Raw genomic sequence first — 14682 nt, 5'->3', positions numbered from 1 at the left:
ATTTCCATAGAAACTGTAACTGTGTACGCCATTAGGTTCATGTCAGTGTGTAATTATTAAAACAATTCCAAAGTGTTCTTTCTCTAAAGGTATACCCTAGTACTGCATTACGCGTCAATCGGATGACTGCATGTTTTGAAATACTATCTAAATCATAAGCATTCCAAAGTGGTAAAGAATGTAGAAATAAATGAAAAATGAGATTAACCCACATCAAATCACTAGGAGCGTGCACAAAATTCAATATTACTTCAGAAAATGAGATGCACCCTCCTGCATCATGTATTCGCTGAACAACATGAGATAAACACACAACATACGCTGGGATTTACCTCCATCACACATGTGGGGATGTTCATTGACAAGTGTACACCATCAGCAGGAAAGGCTACAAAGGCCACTATACTGAGCCCCCTAATACACTAACAGAGCATTGAAGGAAGAAAGGAGACTGGTGGCACGGCATACGGAAGGGAGAGCCACAGCCCCAAGGTGCCAGTCTTCCCCAGCAGTACTCACTGGTCATCTGCTCATCACCCTCTATTTCATTAACTGGGCATTTTATACTGGAGGACGTTGAAAAGTGCCAGCCAGGCACATGTTGACCCTTCCCCTGAAGGTCCTGTATGCCACCTACGATATGACTGTCCCATCCAACGTATTCCATGGACATTGACCAGCAGTGGAGCCTACAGTCATCACTCTGACGCTACCATGGTTCCTGCATCATAAGGAGATGGACATTCCAGACCAGAGTTTCCCACCAGGGTTACTACACGTGCAGACTGGAAAGCACGCTTATGCCTTTGGAGAGGCTTGAACCCTAGTTCTGTCAGTATGTTATGTCCCTGCTAAAATCAGACTCAGACCATAGGGATCAATTATTACAATGGCGGCCATGATTTTTATGGCAGCTACCATTACTGAAATCCACTATTCATGCTTGAATGCCTTCAAGGCATCTATTTGGATTCTCCCCATTAAGCTGTAGACATTGGCACCCACGACCACCCGTGTTACCATATCTGGCACAGCTTCAAGCACTGAATCAGGAGAATCCGGGTGGACCCTGGGGGCCAATGAGTGGGCGCAGACAGCAGTGCCAGATGTGGTAGAACTCTTTGTGGTTGATTCTCTGACTCAAAAATAATGCTTACCAATGCTTCCTCATGACCAGCAGTACATTGACTTTACAATGGGTGCCACCAGTTTTAATGCATCCAAAGCCAGTGTTATGCCATAGCTGTCTTGTGATTTGGATCGTACCCACGTCCCCTGGGTCTCCTATGAGGCAATGGAACAGGTGTTCTACATCCGGAAACATCATCAAACCATAAATAGGCAGATGGCATGTGATGCCCGGCTTTGAATCACCAGTCTGCCCAGTTCCCAGTATCGCTCCACATTTCATAGATTTTAGCACGGGCATATAAACCTGGATGCCAGTACAGAAATTAATATCCGCATCATACTACTATGCTTGCCACCTTTTCAGATATTTTTCTAAAGTTGCCCTGTACAGCCCCCACCTCTCCTGATGAACGAGTGTGGCAGCTTTGGGGTGCACCCACACAGAAGGGATACATAGTCATGGAGGCGAATTGCCAATTGTGTTTCTGCTGCATGACCATTTTACCTGCACATGTAGCAAGCATTGGCAAGGCCAATTGCTTTGGTGTTTCCAGTTGTTGAATCCATGTTACATTTGTAGATGTGAATTCAGTAAATCCTTGTGCTGTACATAGCCAATTACATTTAACAAGTTACAAAAATGATCTGAAAGTTGATATTTAAAGACAGATAACATTAGTAATAGACATAATCGAAATACTCCCATTTACAGTACTGTACAAGGATTTTTTTTTTATTTTGGTATTGTGCATTTGGTTAATAGTTACAACCTTAACACGCACCCAATAATCAATTATAAAACATCTAAAATATAAAATATCTAATCAATTTATCCTTTAAAGGCTACTTTCAGCATAAAAGAAAACATTTAGGTTGAGGAACAGCTATAATAATACATCAGACTATATACTTATGCAGTTCCCATAGTAATTCATCTCATTAAAATACAATTCAATCATTGAGACCATTGTCTATTTTAGTTGGGCCATTTTCCTGACAAACAGAGCAGCATTAGATATTACAAGTGAACTCGATCCCACAAGCCTGCTCCAAAATTGATCACCTTGTATATTCTGTATATCTTGTACCAGTGAATTATATCCCGTGTAGTATTGCTCAGTGAGTGTAGGACGACACTGTTAGAATATGTCTAACAGATTCTATCTGTGTCTTACACAGTCTACACAGTCTCATATCTCCAGATACTCCACTCCAGGCCCCTGTATATTCCTATGTAGGCAATATATTAAAGCGGATTCCATGTTACATTTGTAGACGTGAATGCAGTAAAATCCTTGGGCCATAGTTATCCAATTACATTTTAAAAGTTCCAGAAATTGTCTGCAAGTTGATATTTAAAGACGCATAACATTAGTAATAGAAAGAATCGAAAGACTCCCGTTTACAATACTGTACAAGGATGTTTTGTCTACTGGCTTTGAAATTACTTGTTTTTAATTTCTGCCAAAAAAGAAATCGCCTTGAAAAAAAATCACCTTGAAAACTGAAACCAACTGGGCACTTCCCCACTGTCGGGACCGCACAATGAAAACAACTGATACCATACATGAACTGAACCACGCAATCATGTCTCTTAACTATTCCTAGTAGCTCAGCCCTTGGGCACTAAATATTCACATTAGTTTACCACAATTATTTATTCGTCGGTATTGACCTCTGCTAAACCAGGCACTGGGTGGACTGAGCCCTTGCTATTACCACTACACAGTAACTAACTGACCTACCTGAATCTAGCAGGAACCTGGAAAATCCCTCTATCTTAACTACCAGGTGAGACCCCCTGCAAATGAGTCAATCATTGCCAATCATTACCAAACAATCTAAACCAAGTAGGACTATTGCCAACCAAGCTTACGGAAATCTCTTCTTTTCTCTCCCTTAACATGTACTCAATACTATCTATTGATAATTGTTTTTGACTGCAAAATGTATGAACCAATCTGCAAATCACTATGAATCTGTATATATATCATGATCACTGGGAATTAAATCATCCACACATAATATGTCCAAACACAAATGTCACATGATATACACCCAATCACGAATGGTGAATGCCCGATCTTGGGACCACATTGGCACCAAATATGTATTGAATCCAGTGTTATTAAAAATTATGAACGGTAGCCTAGAAAAAGACCTGTTAGGTCGAAACACGTGTCGGCACCACCTGTTATATCATCAATTGATGAATTTGAGACAATAAAAGATTGGAAAAAATAAAAATCACAAACCTTGTGGAACTACATTTTTCAAACGCAGCAAAAGACAATGGGGTAAATCCCAACATAAAAAATTGCACACGTGCCGAATGAGAAACTATAACAATTCTCCCTAGCTTTTATAAAAGCCATTGTAATTTTCTTAACACGTAGAGATATTTGGTTTGGCTTAGGAGTTCCCATTATATTTCTAGCAGCAGCGTTCTGTACTCTGAAGGCGCTGGAGTGATTGCTTTTTTTTTTTTTTTTTAAAATGTATTTATTGGTTTTAACAGATTAACAAAAACAAGTATACATCGCTTGAGTATCAGACGAATAATCAGAAAGTAACGTAACCCTCCCACCCCCACCCCCCCAACTCAAGACCAAGTAAACATTGTTGTCCCATTACGATAGGCCAGATTGATGGCTAGGGAAGTCCGATCCATCCGAGGCATCGTCAGAGTTATTAGGATGCAGAAGTGGCTCAGTCAAGGCCACCCAGCGTTGTAGTTCTCCGCTGGAGTCTAGCCTTTGTTCAAGGATTGCCGTTTCCCACGCGCCAGTCTCCGCCGTTATCCATTTAGTCAGGTCCCCCCACCACAATGCCTCATGCGGGGCCCTAGGGCTCTTCCATCCCATGGCTATGCGCCTCTTCGCAGTTATGTAGATCAAGTCTTTGAGCTTGTTCAGAGGTTTGTTTTTGTGGTTGCGTTTGCATCTGCCCAGGATGCATACTGCGGGGCAGTTCACCTCTAGCTCGATGTCTGCGTCCGCCACCCTCCCCTGAACCTGTGTCCAGAAGTGGCGTATCTCCGGGCAGCCCCAGAACATATGCGTCATACCCGCCTTCGGCTCCCTACATTTGGGGCATAGCTGGACCTCGGCTCCCCTGAAATTAGATATAGCCTCTGGTGTTAGGTAGGCTCTGTTAGTGATGTACAGTTGAATGAGTTGCAATCGGGCATTCCTGGAGACTTTTTTATGGTAGTGGGTTATTTTCTCCCATTCGGCATCCGTGAAGTCTAAGCCAAATTCGATTTCCCATTTTGCTCTACATTTAAGCTCGGTGTTAGTCGTGCCCTGGAGCAGGGTTTCGTACAATCGCGAGGTTTCATGGCCGCCCTCGGCTGTGTTCAATAGTGTTTCTATGACCGTATTTTCCGTCATGGGGGTGGTAGCCTCCGGCCATCTGACCCTAATGGCGTGTATCACTGCCCCATGGAGCAAAAATTGGCCAGCGGGTAATCCCGTAGTTTCAGCGAGATCAGGAAAGGGCATGATCTCTTCATCCCGCATTAAGTCTCCCAGGGTGGCCACTCCGTAAGGTTCCCATTGGGTGCGTGATTCGTGAAAGCCCCATGGCTGATGAGCCATAATTGCTGCTATAGGGATTTGAGGTGAGAAAGGATCAGCTGGCCCCACAGTTTTGCACGCTCTGTTCCAGAGCTTTATTCCAAGTCTAATTAAGTATGGAAGGGGCTGTGTGAATCTGCCCTGTGCCCACAGTAGGTCCCTCAGGAGGAGGTAGGGTAATGCAGGTTGGAGGAGCCGAGTGTCCGAGGAGGTCTCATCGGCCATCCATCGCATCACTTGCCTTAGCTGGCTCGCCAGGTAGTACAATTCGAAATTAGGGACCTTAACTCCTCCCCTCTCGTAAGGTCTTTGGAGTGTGTCCAGCGCCACCCTGTGTCTGCCCTCCTGCCAAAGGAACCGTCTGCATAGTTTGTTTATGTTTTTAAAGAAGGAGGGGGGGATATTGTAGGGAACGTTTGTAAAGTTATATAGTAGGCGGGGGAGAGCAACCATTTTGAGTAGACCGGCCCTACCGGCCATCGAGAGCGGAAGCTTACCCCAGAATTCCATAGATTTTTCTAGAGCGTCTTTGGCTCTCACCGTATTAAGTGTATGTTCCGTGAATGGGTCCCGGGCGCTGGAGTGATTGCTATGATGTTTTTATAAAATGGGCATTACTGCAGTCTCTCTCTCTCTCTTTCTTTCTTTCTTTCTTTCTTTCTTTCTTTCTTTCTTTCTTTCTTTCTTTCTTTCTTTCTTTCTTTCTTTCTTTCTTTCTTTCTTTCCACACGGGAAATCCAGAGATGGATAACTTATTATTGATGTTCAGTGGAGACAACTGGTACCTCATTTGCAAACTGATTTAGGATGAGCCAACTGGCCTCTGACCAAGTCTCAATGTAGTAGGAAATATGGGTGTCATCTATATAATTAAGAAAACAGTTGTCTCTGTTAAAAGCAGGTCATGATGGAGCTTGATATGCACATTAAAAAGGTGCGTTGATAGGCACAACTCCTGCTAGACTTCTCATTCTACCGTTAGAGTCACTGATACGGGTCTCAGTTCTGGCCTAGGTTACTTTTTTGTTCACAAATGACTCAATCCACATGGCAACCTTATACAACACCCCTTCCACCTCCCTCATGCATGCTAGTACAAGGAGATAGTCAAGAACATTGAAAGTTGCAGAAGGATCCGGTAACATGACAAGTTTAGTGCCCCCAACATTCATGATCTGTCTCTTATCAATGACAGCCTTTACTGTACCACAATAAGGGTAAACCTCAACTGCCCAGTAAAATATGCTTTTTCACATGCTCTTGCAATTGTTTTGCAGTGACAAAAGGGACATTGGTAATAGGTTTATAATCAGCATTGGTGATAGGTCTATATTCAGAACATATCATGGGATCCAACTACGGTTTCTTAATTAGGTGAGTAATCCATCCCTGCTTAATAATGTCAGGAACATTACAGTCTCTGAATGAAGCTACTGAGGGGGTTCATAACCTGTGTGCACACTTCTTCTGCCACAGAATTGCAGTGATCTCTTGGATAATTAGGTGGCTTCCAGTTTTTAATTATATCTAATGTTTTATCTTCCAATGTAGGTGCTAAAACATTGCTGTTCCAGCAGAGTTGAAAATTAGGTGTCCCACCACCTCTAGCCAATTCTCTAGTAATACTAATCATAGAAAAGCCATCAGAAAGTGCCATGAATATGGAATTGTCAGAGTAGTCTTGCAGCCATTTTTATTCAATGGCCAGCTAGTGTATTCTTTTTGGATAAGAAGATTGAAAACACAAATGGCATGACAAGAGAATGAACGGTTATTAACGCCCAACTGGTACATTTTTAGATGGAGCTCCAAGTTACACATATTTATGAAGGCCACTAGTGAGGTGGGGTACTCCAGCTGCTACCATCTTGATTTCCTGAAGCATGGTGTGGTACAGGTTCCATGAGCGAACCGGCTATGGCATCGCAGTGTGCAAACCGTCAGTAAATGTAAGCGCTAATAGTAGTTTCCCTTTGATAAACATTATTAGAAATGCACCCACTGAAGTATGCTGTTCATTATACCAAAAAAAGGATTATGGTAAGCGGCACACCCACGTGCAGAATCACGTGTCATTACAGCCTAGTTATAGATCCTTAGGGCTGACTCTAAAATGTCTAGGTGTTGCCTTAAGGCATGGGATTAGATTATGCAGGTCTGCCAGCAATTAGATGTAGATAGGAGATAGACACCACTAAGTGCTATAGTTTTAAGGAAAGACTAGCTCGCCTGTGTGTCTTGCTGCACCTGCTGTGGTCTGACAGGCTCCGATAGGCTTCACATAGGTGCTTGGCACCTACAGAAGTCTTAAAGGCCAGCTGGGTGAAGAAAACTGATGTACAGGAGCGGCGCAACAGACGGGACAATAGAGAAATGAAGTCCCTAGGTTTTCAGGCCGACATGGACAGCAACAAGGATAAAGCCTAATTTGAATATGTGCAACGTGCATGGTGTTAACCCGAAGCTACACAGCTAACAATACAAGCCTACTATTGAATACAATAAAAGAAGATATATTGAAGCGGTAACAACAACCCAATGGCAAATACAGCATGAAACAGACCTAGGCCTCTGCAAGTTTGGAGCCGCCTAGTATTCTCAAGCTAAATCTTGACTGTCTACTCAGGGCCATAGCCTGGATCACTGGGAACTCGCCAACTATCTGACACCTTGTGGATAGTCTTTGTATTCTATTACCTACCTCAATCGCCAGAAGGGTTTTTAAATGGAGGGTAAAAACATAGTTCTTATTCCAGACCGGTATATTTGAAGGTAAGTAAAAATATATTTTGAACTAGGGAGCCTTCACAATACAAACTAAATGTACAGACCATGTCCACAAGGCGACTCACCCTTCTCTACACTTTCATTTTAATGGTTGCTGCCATGGGCTGTTTTATGCTGCAGGTTTAAAAGGTGGCATATAAAGTTGAGCATGGTCCTCCTTTCAGTCGCTGCCACTCCTCTCCCCTTCTCTTAAGTTCTGTGGCAGAGCAAATACGAATAACATTTCCTAAAACGTCTTTAAACTCAACATCACAACTCTTCCAATAGCTCTTCCTAATTCCAGGCAGATGACAAAGTTGCATTCCCTTTTTAACGATATTCTTTTTCACAGCAGGATAAAGAACTCATGGCCAGTGAGCGGGTTGTGGCTTGCTTCAAAGAGCTTGTCATCTGAATGTATATGCTGCACACCCGTTGCCCCAAGGGAGGCCAATCGGGGCAAGTGACAGCAGCATCCCCCATCCAGTGCAACTCTCTGGGGAGACCTCGTTCCTCAGCCCGTGTCTCAGCCATGTCACTGTGCAACACAGAGGCATGGTTAGGCTTGCTATTTGCATCCATGTTTCATTGCAGCCCAATGCTTCGTCCTTATCCCTCGGGAATGTTAGGATGCTTGTCAGCCTGTGTGTGGCTGCTGCTCCCCACAGCCCGGGCATATGCATGCATTCCACTGCCCCCCCTGCCACCCTTGCTCCGTGATTGCCAGGCAATGTGTGCGAGATAAACCAAACAGAACATAAACATGGAAGAATGGGAAAAGGCATGATGTAACCAATTCATGGAAGTGAATGGAAGTAAGTTGACCCCGAGTACATGATATAAATCTGTGATCATGTACATTCTCCAAGGGTCCTGTAGTGAGGGTGTACGAGCAGCCCCTAGTAGTGTCCAGGGGGTCCATTAAGTTATTCCTGACTTTCACAGGCCTAGCTGCTAGAGGAGTCATGAATTAACTCACATAAGCGCACGAAGCAGTAATGTTCAAGCAGAAAAGGACTAATAAAAAAGTAAGGTGGCCATAGAGGACATCAACAAAATAAACAAACAAGTAAGCCTTTGAGATACTTTAGGAGAGTTTTAGAGCATTTGAAAGTTTGATTATGGGGAACAAACTGGGCAAAGTCAATAGGAAGCACCTAGTTATAGGGGAACACAATTAAGCTACCATTTGTAAATGGGGGAGCAGAGGACGCACTCTTCAGCCGGGTGTAAGGACCCCACCAGAGGAAATGCAGATCAAGGGTCAACAAAGAGGCCCTTGGTAGGAAGAGTGCAGAAATGACTGTTCAAGTCGGGCGCAGACAGATTCACTGTTGCAGTACCTAGGGATAATGTCTACAGGTGAATCCCCCATTTACTGAAATGAGGAACCAGAGATGGATTAGGACTCACAAGACCGCAAGATGTCTACCAGGCTGCTTAAGTGAGACAGAAAGAGACAAGGTTGCGGAGGCCAGTCCCAGTGCCGGTGACGCACATGTTCCAGGAGCTTCCGGAATGCACAAAAAGCATGCAGAGGATCAAGATCTGACTGTGCCCACTGGATCCAGGGATGGGATAACCTTAGGGAGATTGTTTCTGGTCGAAAATTAGCAGTGCGTCCCATTTCGGAGGATCAATAACAGGGCTTCCAGTAGGAACCTCAACATTGTCTCTTATTCCAGCTGCTCCAGGAGCAGTTCCAGGTTGTCGACTAAAGAATGTCTCAGGGTCTTTTAGTTATATATAAATACACACAACTATGGGTTACGCCAGCTTTCCAGTCATAACCAATACAACATTCACTGGTTGGGGGCCTCCCAACCAGTGGAGGCCAGCCTCACGCACTCCTGTTTTCATAGGTATCAGTAAGGGCACACATAGAGGTGACTGCCAGACCCTCACTTAGCTAGGCTTTGCAAAATGGGCCATTTTGTAGTACTCCTGCCCTGATAGTCTTAAGGTCTACCGAAACGACATTTAAAAAAAAATTGTAGTCTTCGGAGAGGCTTTTCGGTAAACCCTCACTGTTGACAGCACTAGGTCAGGACACAGGTGTGTTCCCCAAGATATTTTCATTTTTTTCTTTTGTTTGTGGCGAGATGGTGACATTGCTTGCATTAGTTTGCTGTGATTCGGCTTAAAGTTTGTGCTACCATTGTGCGATATGTAAAGATCTTCGGTACGGAGAGTGCAACTACTCTCATGTCAAGACCACTGAAGAGGCATGGCGCGATGGTGGTGACCACAAAAGTAACATAGATACGTCTGACGTAAGGTCATAATGAAGAAAGGTCGCAACATGTATCTGAGTGCACATCGTGATATAAATCCCCATTATAGGTCTGGTTCTGACTATTTTCCTTTCATTTTGAGTTTGTTTGGGTCATCGCCCTTTGAATGAATGAAACATGGTGTTGAACCTGTGGCATAAAAGTGAGAGGTGTTAAATGGAACTCTGCCCAGCTATGGCCAAATTAAATGTCATTACATTTAAGGCTTCCTGACAATGATAAAACCACGTGGTATTTCATATACTACTTGCTTTATGAATACTAAGTAATTATGAGTTTGGATTGCGTGAGATAGTTTTTGCATCTGGTGATTATGAAATACTGCATGAAGTAAATATGCCATGGGATCCCAACTCATAATTAGGTAGTATTTTTATTAAAAAAGGAGGAATTTTAAGAAAACATTTGTTATTGTAACCCCCATATTCAGTCGGTGACTATTTTGTTTGTGCTAATCCTCTAAGCCTGGTGGTTGCCTATGGAATAGCTCGGCAAGGCAAGCCACATTAGATGCTGTCATCGTGGTGAAGCGAGCCTTGCTACCTGGACCCTGTCCAGCAGGTAAAGGCTTGATATTGCATATAGTTGTGTGGCATAACCCTCCGGGTCACAAAGCAACTCCAACACACTCAAATCAGCTTAAATTGTGTTTTATTTTTATTTTAGCTTAACTTTCGTTTCACTTGAAGATCTTAAGGAAAAGAACATGTATTTCACTCTCTCTCACCAGGGGAAAAGGTCCTCCCCTCACCGTCCTCCCTTTCTTCTACTGTTTAATGAGGGGATATAAACCTCAAATGCGGGCCAACTCTGCTGGGAACAGCCCAACGCTCAAATGGCCCAAACAAAGCGAAGGCCTCTTAATGCTGTTGGCGTGATGTTACCGGCAGCAGTCAGTTCACCCACCCGAGGGTTATATCACCATTAGAACCTGTGTATTTGATAGGCGTGTGCTAATTGTGTGTTTAAATCAACAACACAACATCTTACCTTTTGGCTCTGGCAGTGCATGGAACTTCACTAGTCTGTTCTTGGTGCTGATGACTGTGACATCATCAAAATGTTGTTCCTCACACTTTCTTCAGAGTCCGGGCTCTCTGGGGTTCCTCTTCTTTTTGAGTGCACTTGCTCTGTTCTGCAGGTTGTGGTGGCTAGCCCTGAACCTGGTGAGTTAATTTCAGTGCTGTGCATGCCTGGCTGAAGTCGGGCAGTGTTTGGATTTTTGCCTTTGTATTTCATCAGAGATGTAACCCTTACCATGACATGCTCGAGCTGTTCTGATCGCTGTACATGAGGCTGGATTGGTTTTGAGATGTGTGGTGTGAATAGTAATCTATAAAGTTCAACCTAGTCAAATAGCCACTCACATTTTTATTTGTTTTCTTTACTTCTGTGGTATCACAAGCTACCAAAACTATGTCCTGCTTTTCAAGGAGGCAACTAGAATACCATAATCTTCGATACATAATACCTTATCTGACGATTTATATATATAAACCTAGAACATCTTCACTTATTCTTACCATTACAGTTTAACTTGTCGACCGCAGCAACAAGATTACTTAAGTGCCTCCTAAACCACCATCATCCAACAATCACCATAACATGGAACAGAGCAAAACAAGAACCTTTATCCTGACTGATACAAACACTCATGGACCCTGCTTACAGCCTGATGGCAAAGTGGAACCCCGAAAGGTTCAGCCTAGTCTTGAACTCCAAACAATAGAATTCAAGAGCCTACCTCACCCTCCACCTACTTAAAATGTACTATCCCCTCTCCACGGCATACCCTGACCCCCCACCTGCATAGCACGATAGTACGTACTCTAGCACTACCTCACCTCCCTAACCACGGTAGAGCCTCTTGGATTGCACTGCATGGACCGTAATATGTGGACAAGTGGCTCTCCTGCTAGCCCAGCCTTCGCTGCCAATTGATTTTTAGTGATCCCCTTGGGACATAACATACAACCAAGTGCCGCCAACACAAACCAGGTGGCATCTTACTGGCACAGAGGAATTGGGTACTTTTTGTCTGAGCTCATCAAAACTCCAGGTTTCGCACCTGCCTCCCCACTCCTCCCAGTTACCCTTTTCCATCTCACCCTTTATTCCTTATCCATACACCAAGGGCTGCTAAATTAGCAAATGGGCGCTCTTCATGGCCTCTTTACATGACCTTAAATTCAAAATGTCATCATCTGTAAATGTGCAATGACAATGGCATAAAATAATTGCCCCTTTTCGTAATAACTGATCATAGGTTTATCAACACTAAATATGTTAAAGAATAGACTGAAGAGTATTGTTGTAGACTCCCAACTTTCTCCCAAAAGCTGTGCATTGTGCTGCAATGGAAGATCATATGTGGAGGGCTGAGCAAAACACCCCCCCCCCCTTTACCCCACTGGTACTAAAGATGCGTGAAACATGATGATTGCGGTTGCATGTATTACGTGTTCTAAATTCTCGTTGACAGATTTTTGTGAATGCAATCTTAAGTCTTCAGCCTGATTCCATAATGGCCTATGTTTAAATATCTACAGTCTAAGCAAGATTGTATACTGCTATCCCAGAAAGCATGTAGCTTATGCGATGTCACCTCCTCATATGCGCTCCCTGTGTCACAGAGGGGGAGTGGGACATTCCCATGCACCCTCTATCTGGGGTGTCCTCTCTTGGGAAGACATTGCTTACACTGACTTCAGGAACACCCTCTCTGACAAAAGACATACTTACTGAGGAAGCAATGAAACCTAATTGTGCTTTTCGTTGATTGGTGTCTCTGCGTGGGGATAGGTCTAATGGGAGAGGGCTGTCTTGCAATATAGATGTAATGTTAACAGCTGCAGCTGCATTATAGAGCTATTCCTAATATGTGATTGTCTCTTTCAGATCGCAGTCAGATCGCTCCAACTGTGGACTGTCGCGGTGATGTAATGACAGTCTCCATCAGCAAGTGCCTCCTGGAGAGGTTTCAGTATAGCGCTTCAAACATGCATCTTCTAGAAAATAATCGTACGGAGTGTTCAGGCCCTACCTATGTAGATATCGTGAATAATGAACGTATACTATTTAAGCAAGTCCCGCTACTGAATGGATGGTGCGGAACTACGTTTTCGGTAAGGGCATTGCACTGTGCACCTCTCCCATTCTTTTCAACTAGCATGTTTGGTTGTCTAAATAAATACATCTGGAAATGTATTTGTTTTGTTGTACCCTTGGCTCTCAGAGAAGGAGCCATAACACATTACTGGGTTCTTATATCATGTTGCCCTAACCCACGATTCAATTCCAAACACACTTCAAGATGCAGAGGCAGCCAACCATCCCAGACATCAGAGAATGGGAAAGAGGTTATTTGCAGACAGCGCAATACACAGAGTAACACATGTGTGCCATCTTCAAGCTCATTTGCTTTGAAAAGATGGTTGCAGCAAAAAGGTCTTGCTTTGACTTAAATGGAGCATGTGAATCCAGCACAGGGGAAACACTAATGACCGGTCCCAACACCTTGCTGTGTTTGGAATGGCATCATAGAGCATGGAGTAGTGTGTGTCTGCTGAAAATAAGAATGTGGATTTTCTTGGATATATTTAATGGTCTTTAAATTACATAAACATTAACATATTATAGCTTCCGCTATTAAGTATTGTTTCTTAGAAAATGTACCGGACTTGAATATTTTAAATGATCCTTTCACTTCTGTATATGATATAATGTGCTTCATATCAGCCAAATAGTAAATATAATGATGCTGTAGGTAGCAATTGAAAATGGCAGAATGTTTCACCACTTCATAGGATTTGCTGTATCTTCTAAAGTACTGTCAGAACCTCACAAACAAAAGGCTGCGGCATCACAGTTCATTAGGAATTCTGAAGCTCTTTGCAGATTTCTACATTTCCCTCTTTGTTAATTAGCCACTGAATTGATCCAGAAAGAGCATAAACGCAGTGCAATGCCTGGACAAGAGGAGCCTTGCAACACAGGTGATAGGAAAGATTGGCAGGGAAGTGACAGCCCGGCGACTGGGACCCACTGGGGGAGTCAGAACAGTAAGAGGAAAGCTCTGAAATGAGCGGGAAAGAGAGGCGTAAAAGCCTTGCACTACAGGTGGTAGGAGAGATAGGCAGGGAAGTGACAGCCCGGAGACTGGGACCCACTGGCGGAGTCCGAACAGTAAGAGGAAAGCTCTGAAATGAGCGGGAAAGGGAGGCGTAAAAACCTTGCAATACAGGTGGTAGGAGAGATAGGCAGGGAAGTGACAGCCCGGCGACTGGGACCCACTGGGGGAGTCAGAACAGTAAGAGGAAAGCTCTGAAATGAGCGGAAAAAGGAAACGTAAAAGCCTTGCAATACAGTTGGTAGGAGAGATAGGCAGGGAAGTGACAGCCCGGCGACTGGGACCCACTGGGGGAGTCAGAACAGTAAGAGGAAAGCTCTGAAGTGAGCGGGAAAGGGAGGTGTAAAAGCCTTGCAATACAGGTGGTAGGAGAGATAGGCAGGGAAGTGACAGCCCGGCGACTGGGACCCACTGGGGGAGTCACAACAGTAAGAGGAAAGCTCTGAAATGAGCGGGAAAGGGAGGCGTAAATGCCTTGCAATACAGGTGGTAGGAGAGATAGGCAGGGAAGTGACAGCCTGGCGACTGGGACCCACTGGGGGAGTCAGAACAGTAAGACAAAAGGACTGAAATGAGCAGGAAAGGGCGCCATAAAGGCATTGGGCCACGCTTTCACGTTTCCATTTCCCACTCTGCCCTATTTAAAATGGGGGTTCATGTGTTTTCCATTCCTTTCATTCTCCTTCCCCCACTTCCTTTCCCACAACGGGAGGATAGCTCAGCGGTAACGTGCTCGCCTTGGAAGCAAGACCACAAGGAGCAGCACAGGTTCGATCCCTGGGTC

At 44.0% G+C, this 14682-nt stretch overlaps 1 protein-coding gene across 1 annotated transcript in view; it reads left to right on the top strand.

Annotated features, from left to right (window-relative positions):
• LOC138503213 (pancreatic secretory granule membrane major glycoprotein GP2-like) overlaps window positions 1-14682 on the top strand; it is a 310155-nt gene that overhangs the window by 174280 nt on the left and 121193 nt on the right. Inside the window, exon 5 of the mRNA XM_069622798.1 lies at window positions 12668-12894. Coding sequence (XP_069478899.1) covers window positions 12668-12894 — 227 coding nt within the window. The remainder of the gene's footprint in view (window positions 1-12667; window positions 12895-14682) is intronic.

Source organism: Ambystoma mexicanum, chromosome 11 (assembly GCF_040938575.1).
Source record: "Ambystoma mexicanum isolate Mex_15411 chromosome 11, UKY_AmexF1_1, whole genome shotgun sequence".
In the NCBI taxonomy this organism is placed as follows: Eukaryota; Metazoa; Chordata; class Amphibia; order Caudata; family Ambystomatidae; genus Ambystoma; species Ambystoma mexicanum.
This window is presented reverse-complemented; position numbering and strand designations above follow the sequence as displayed.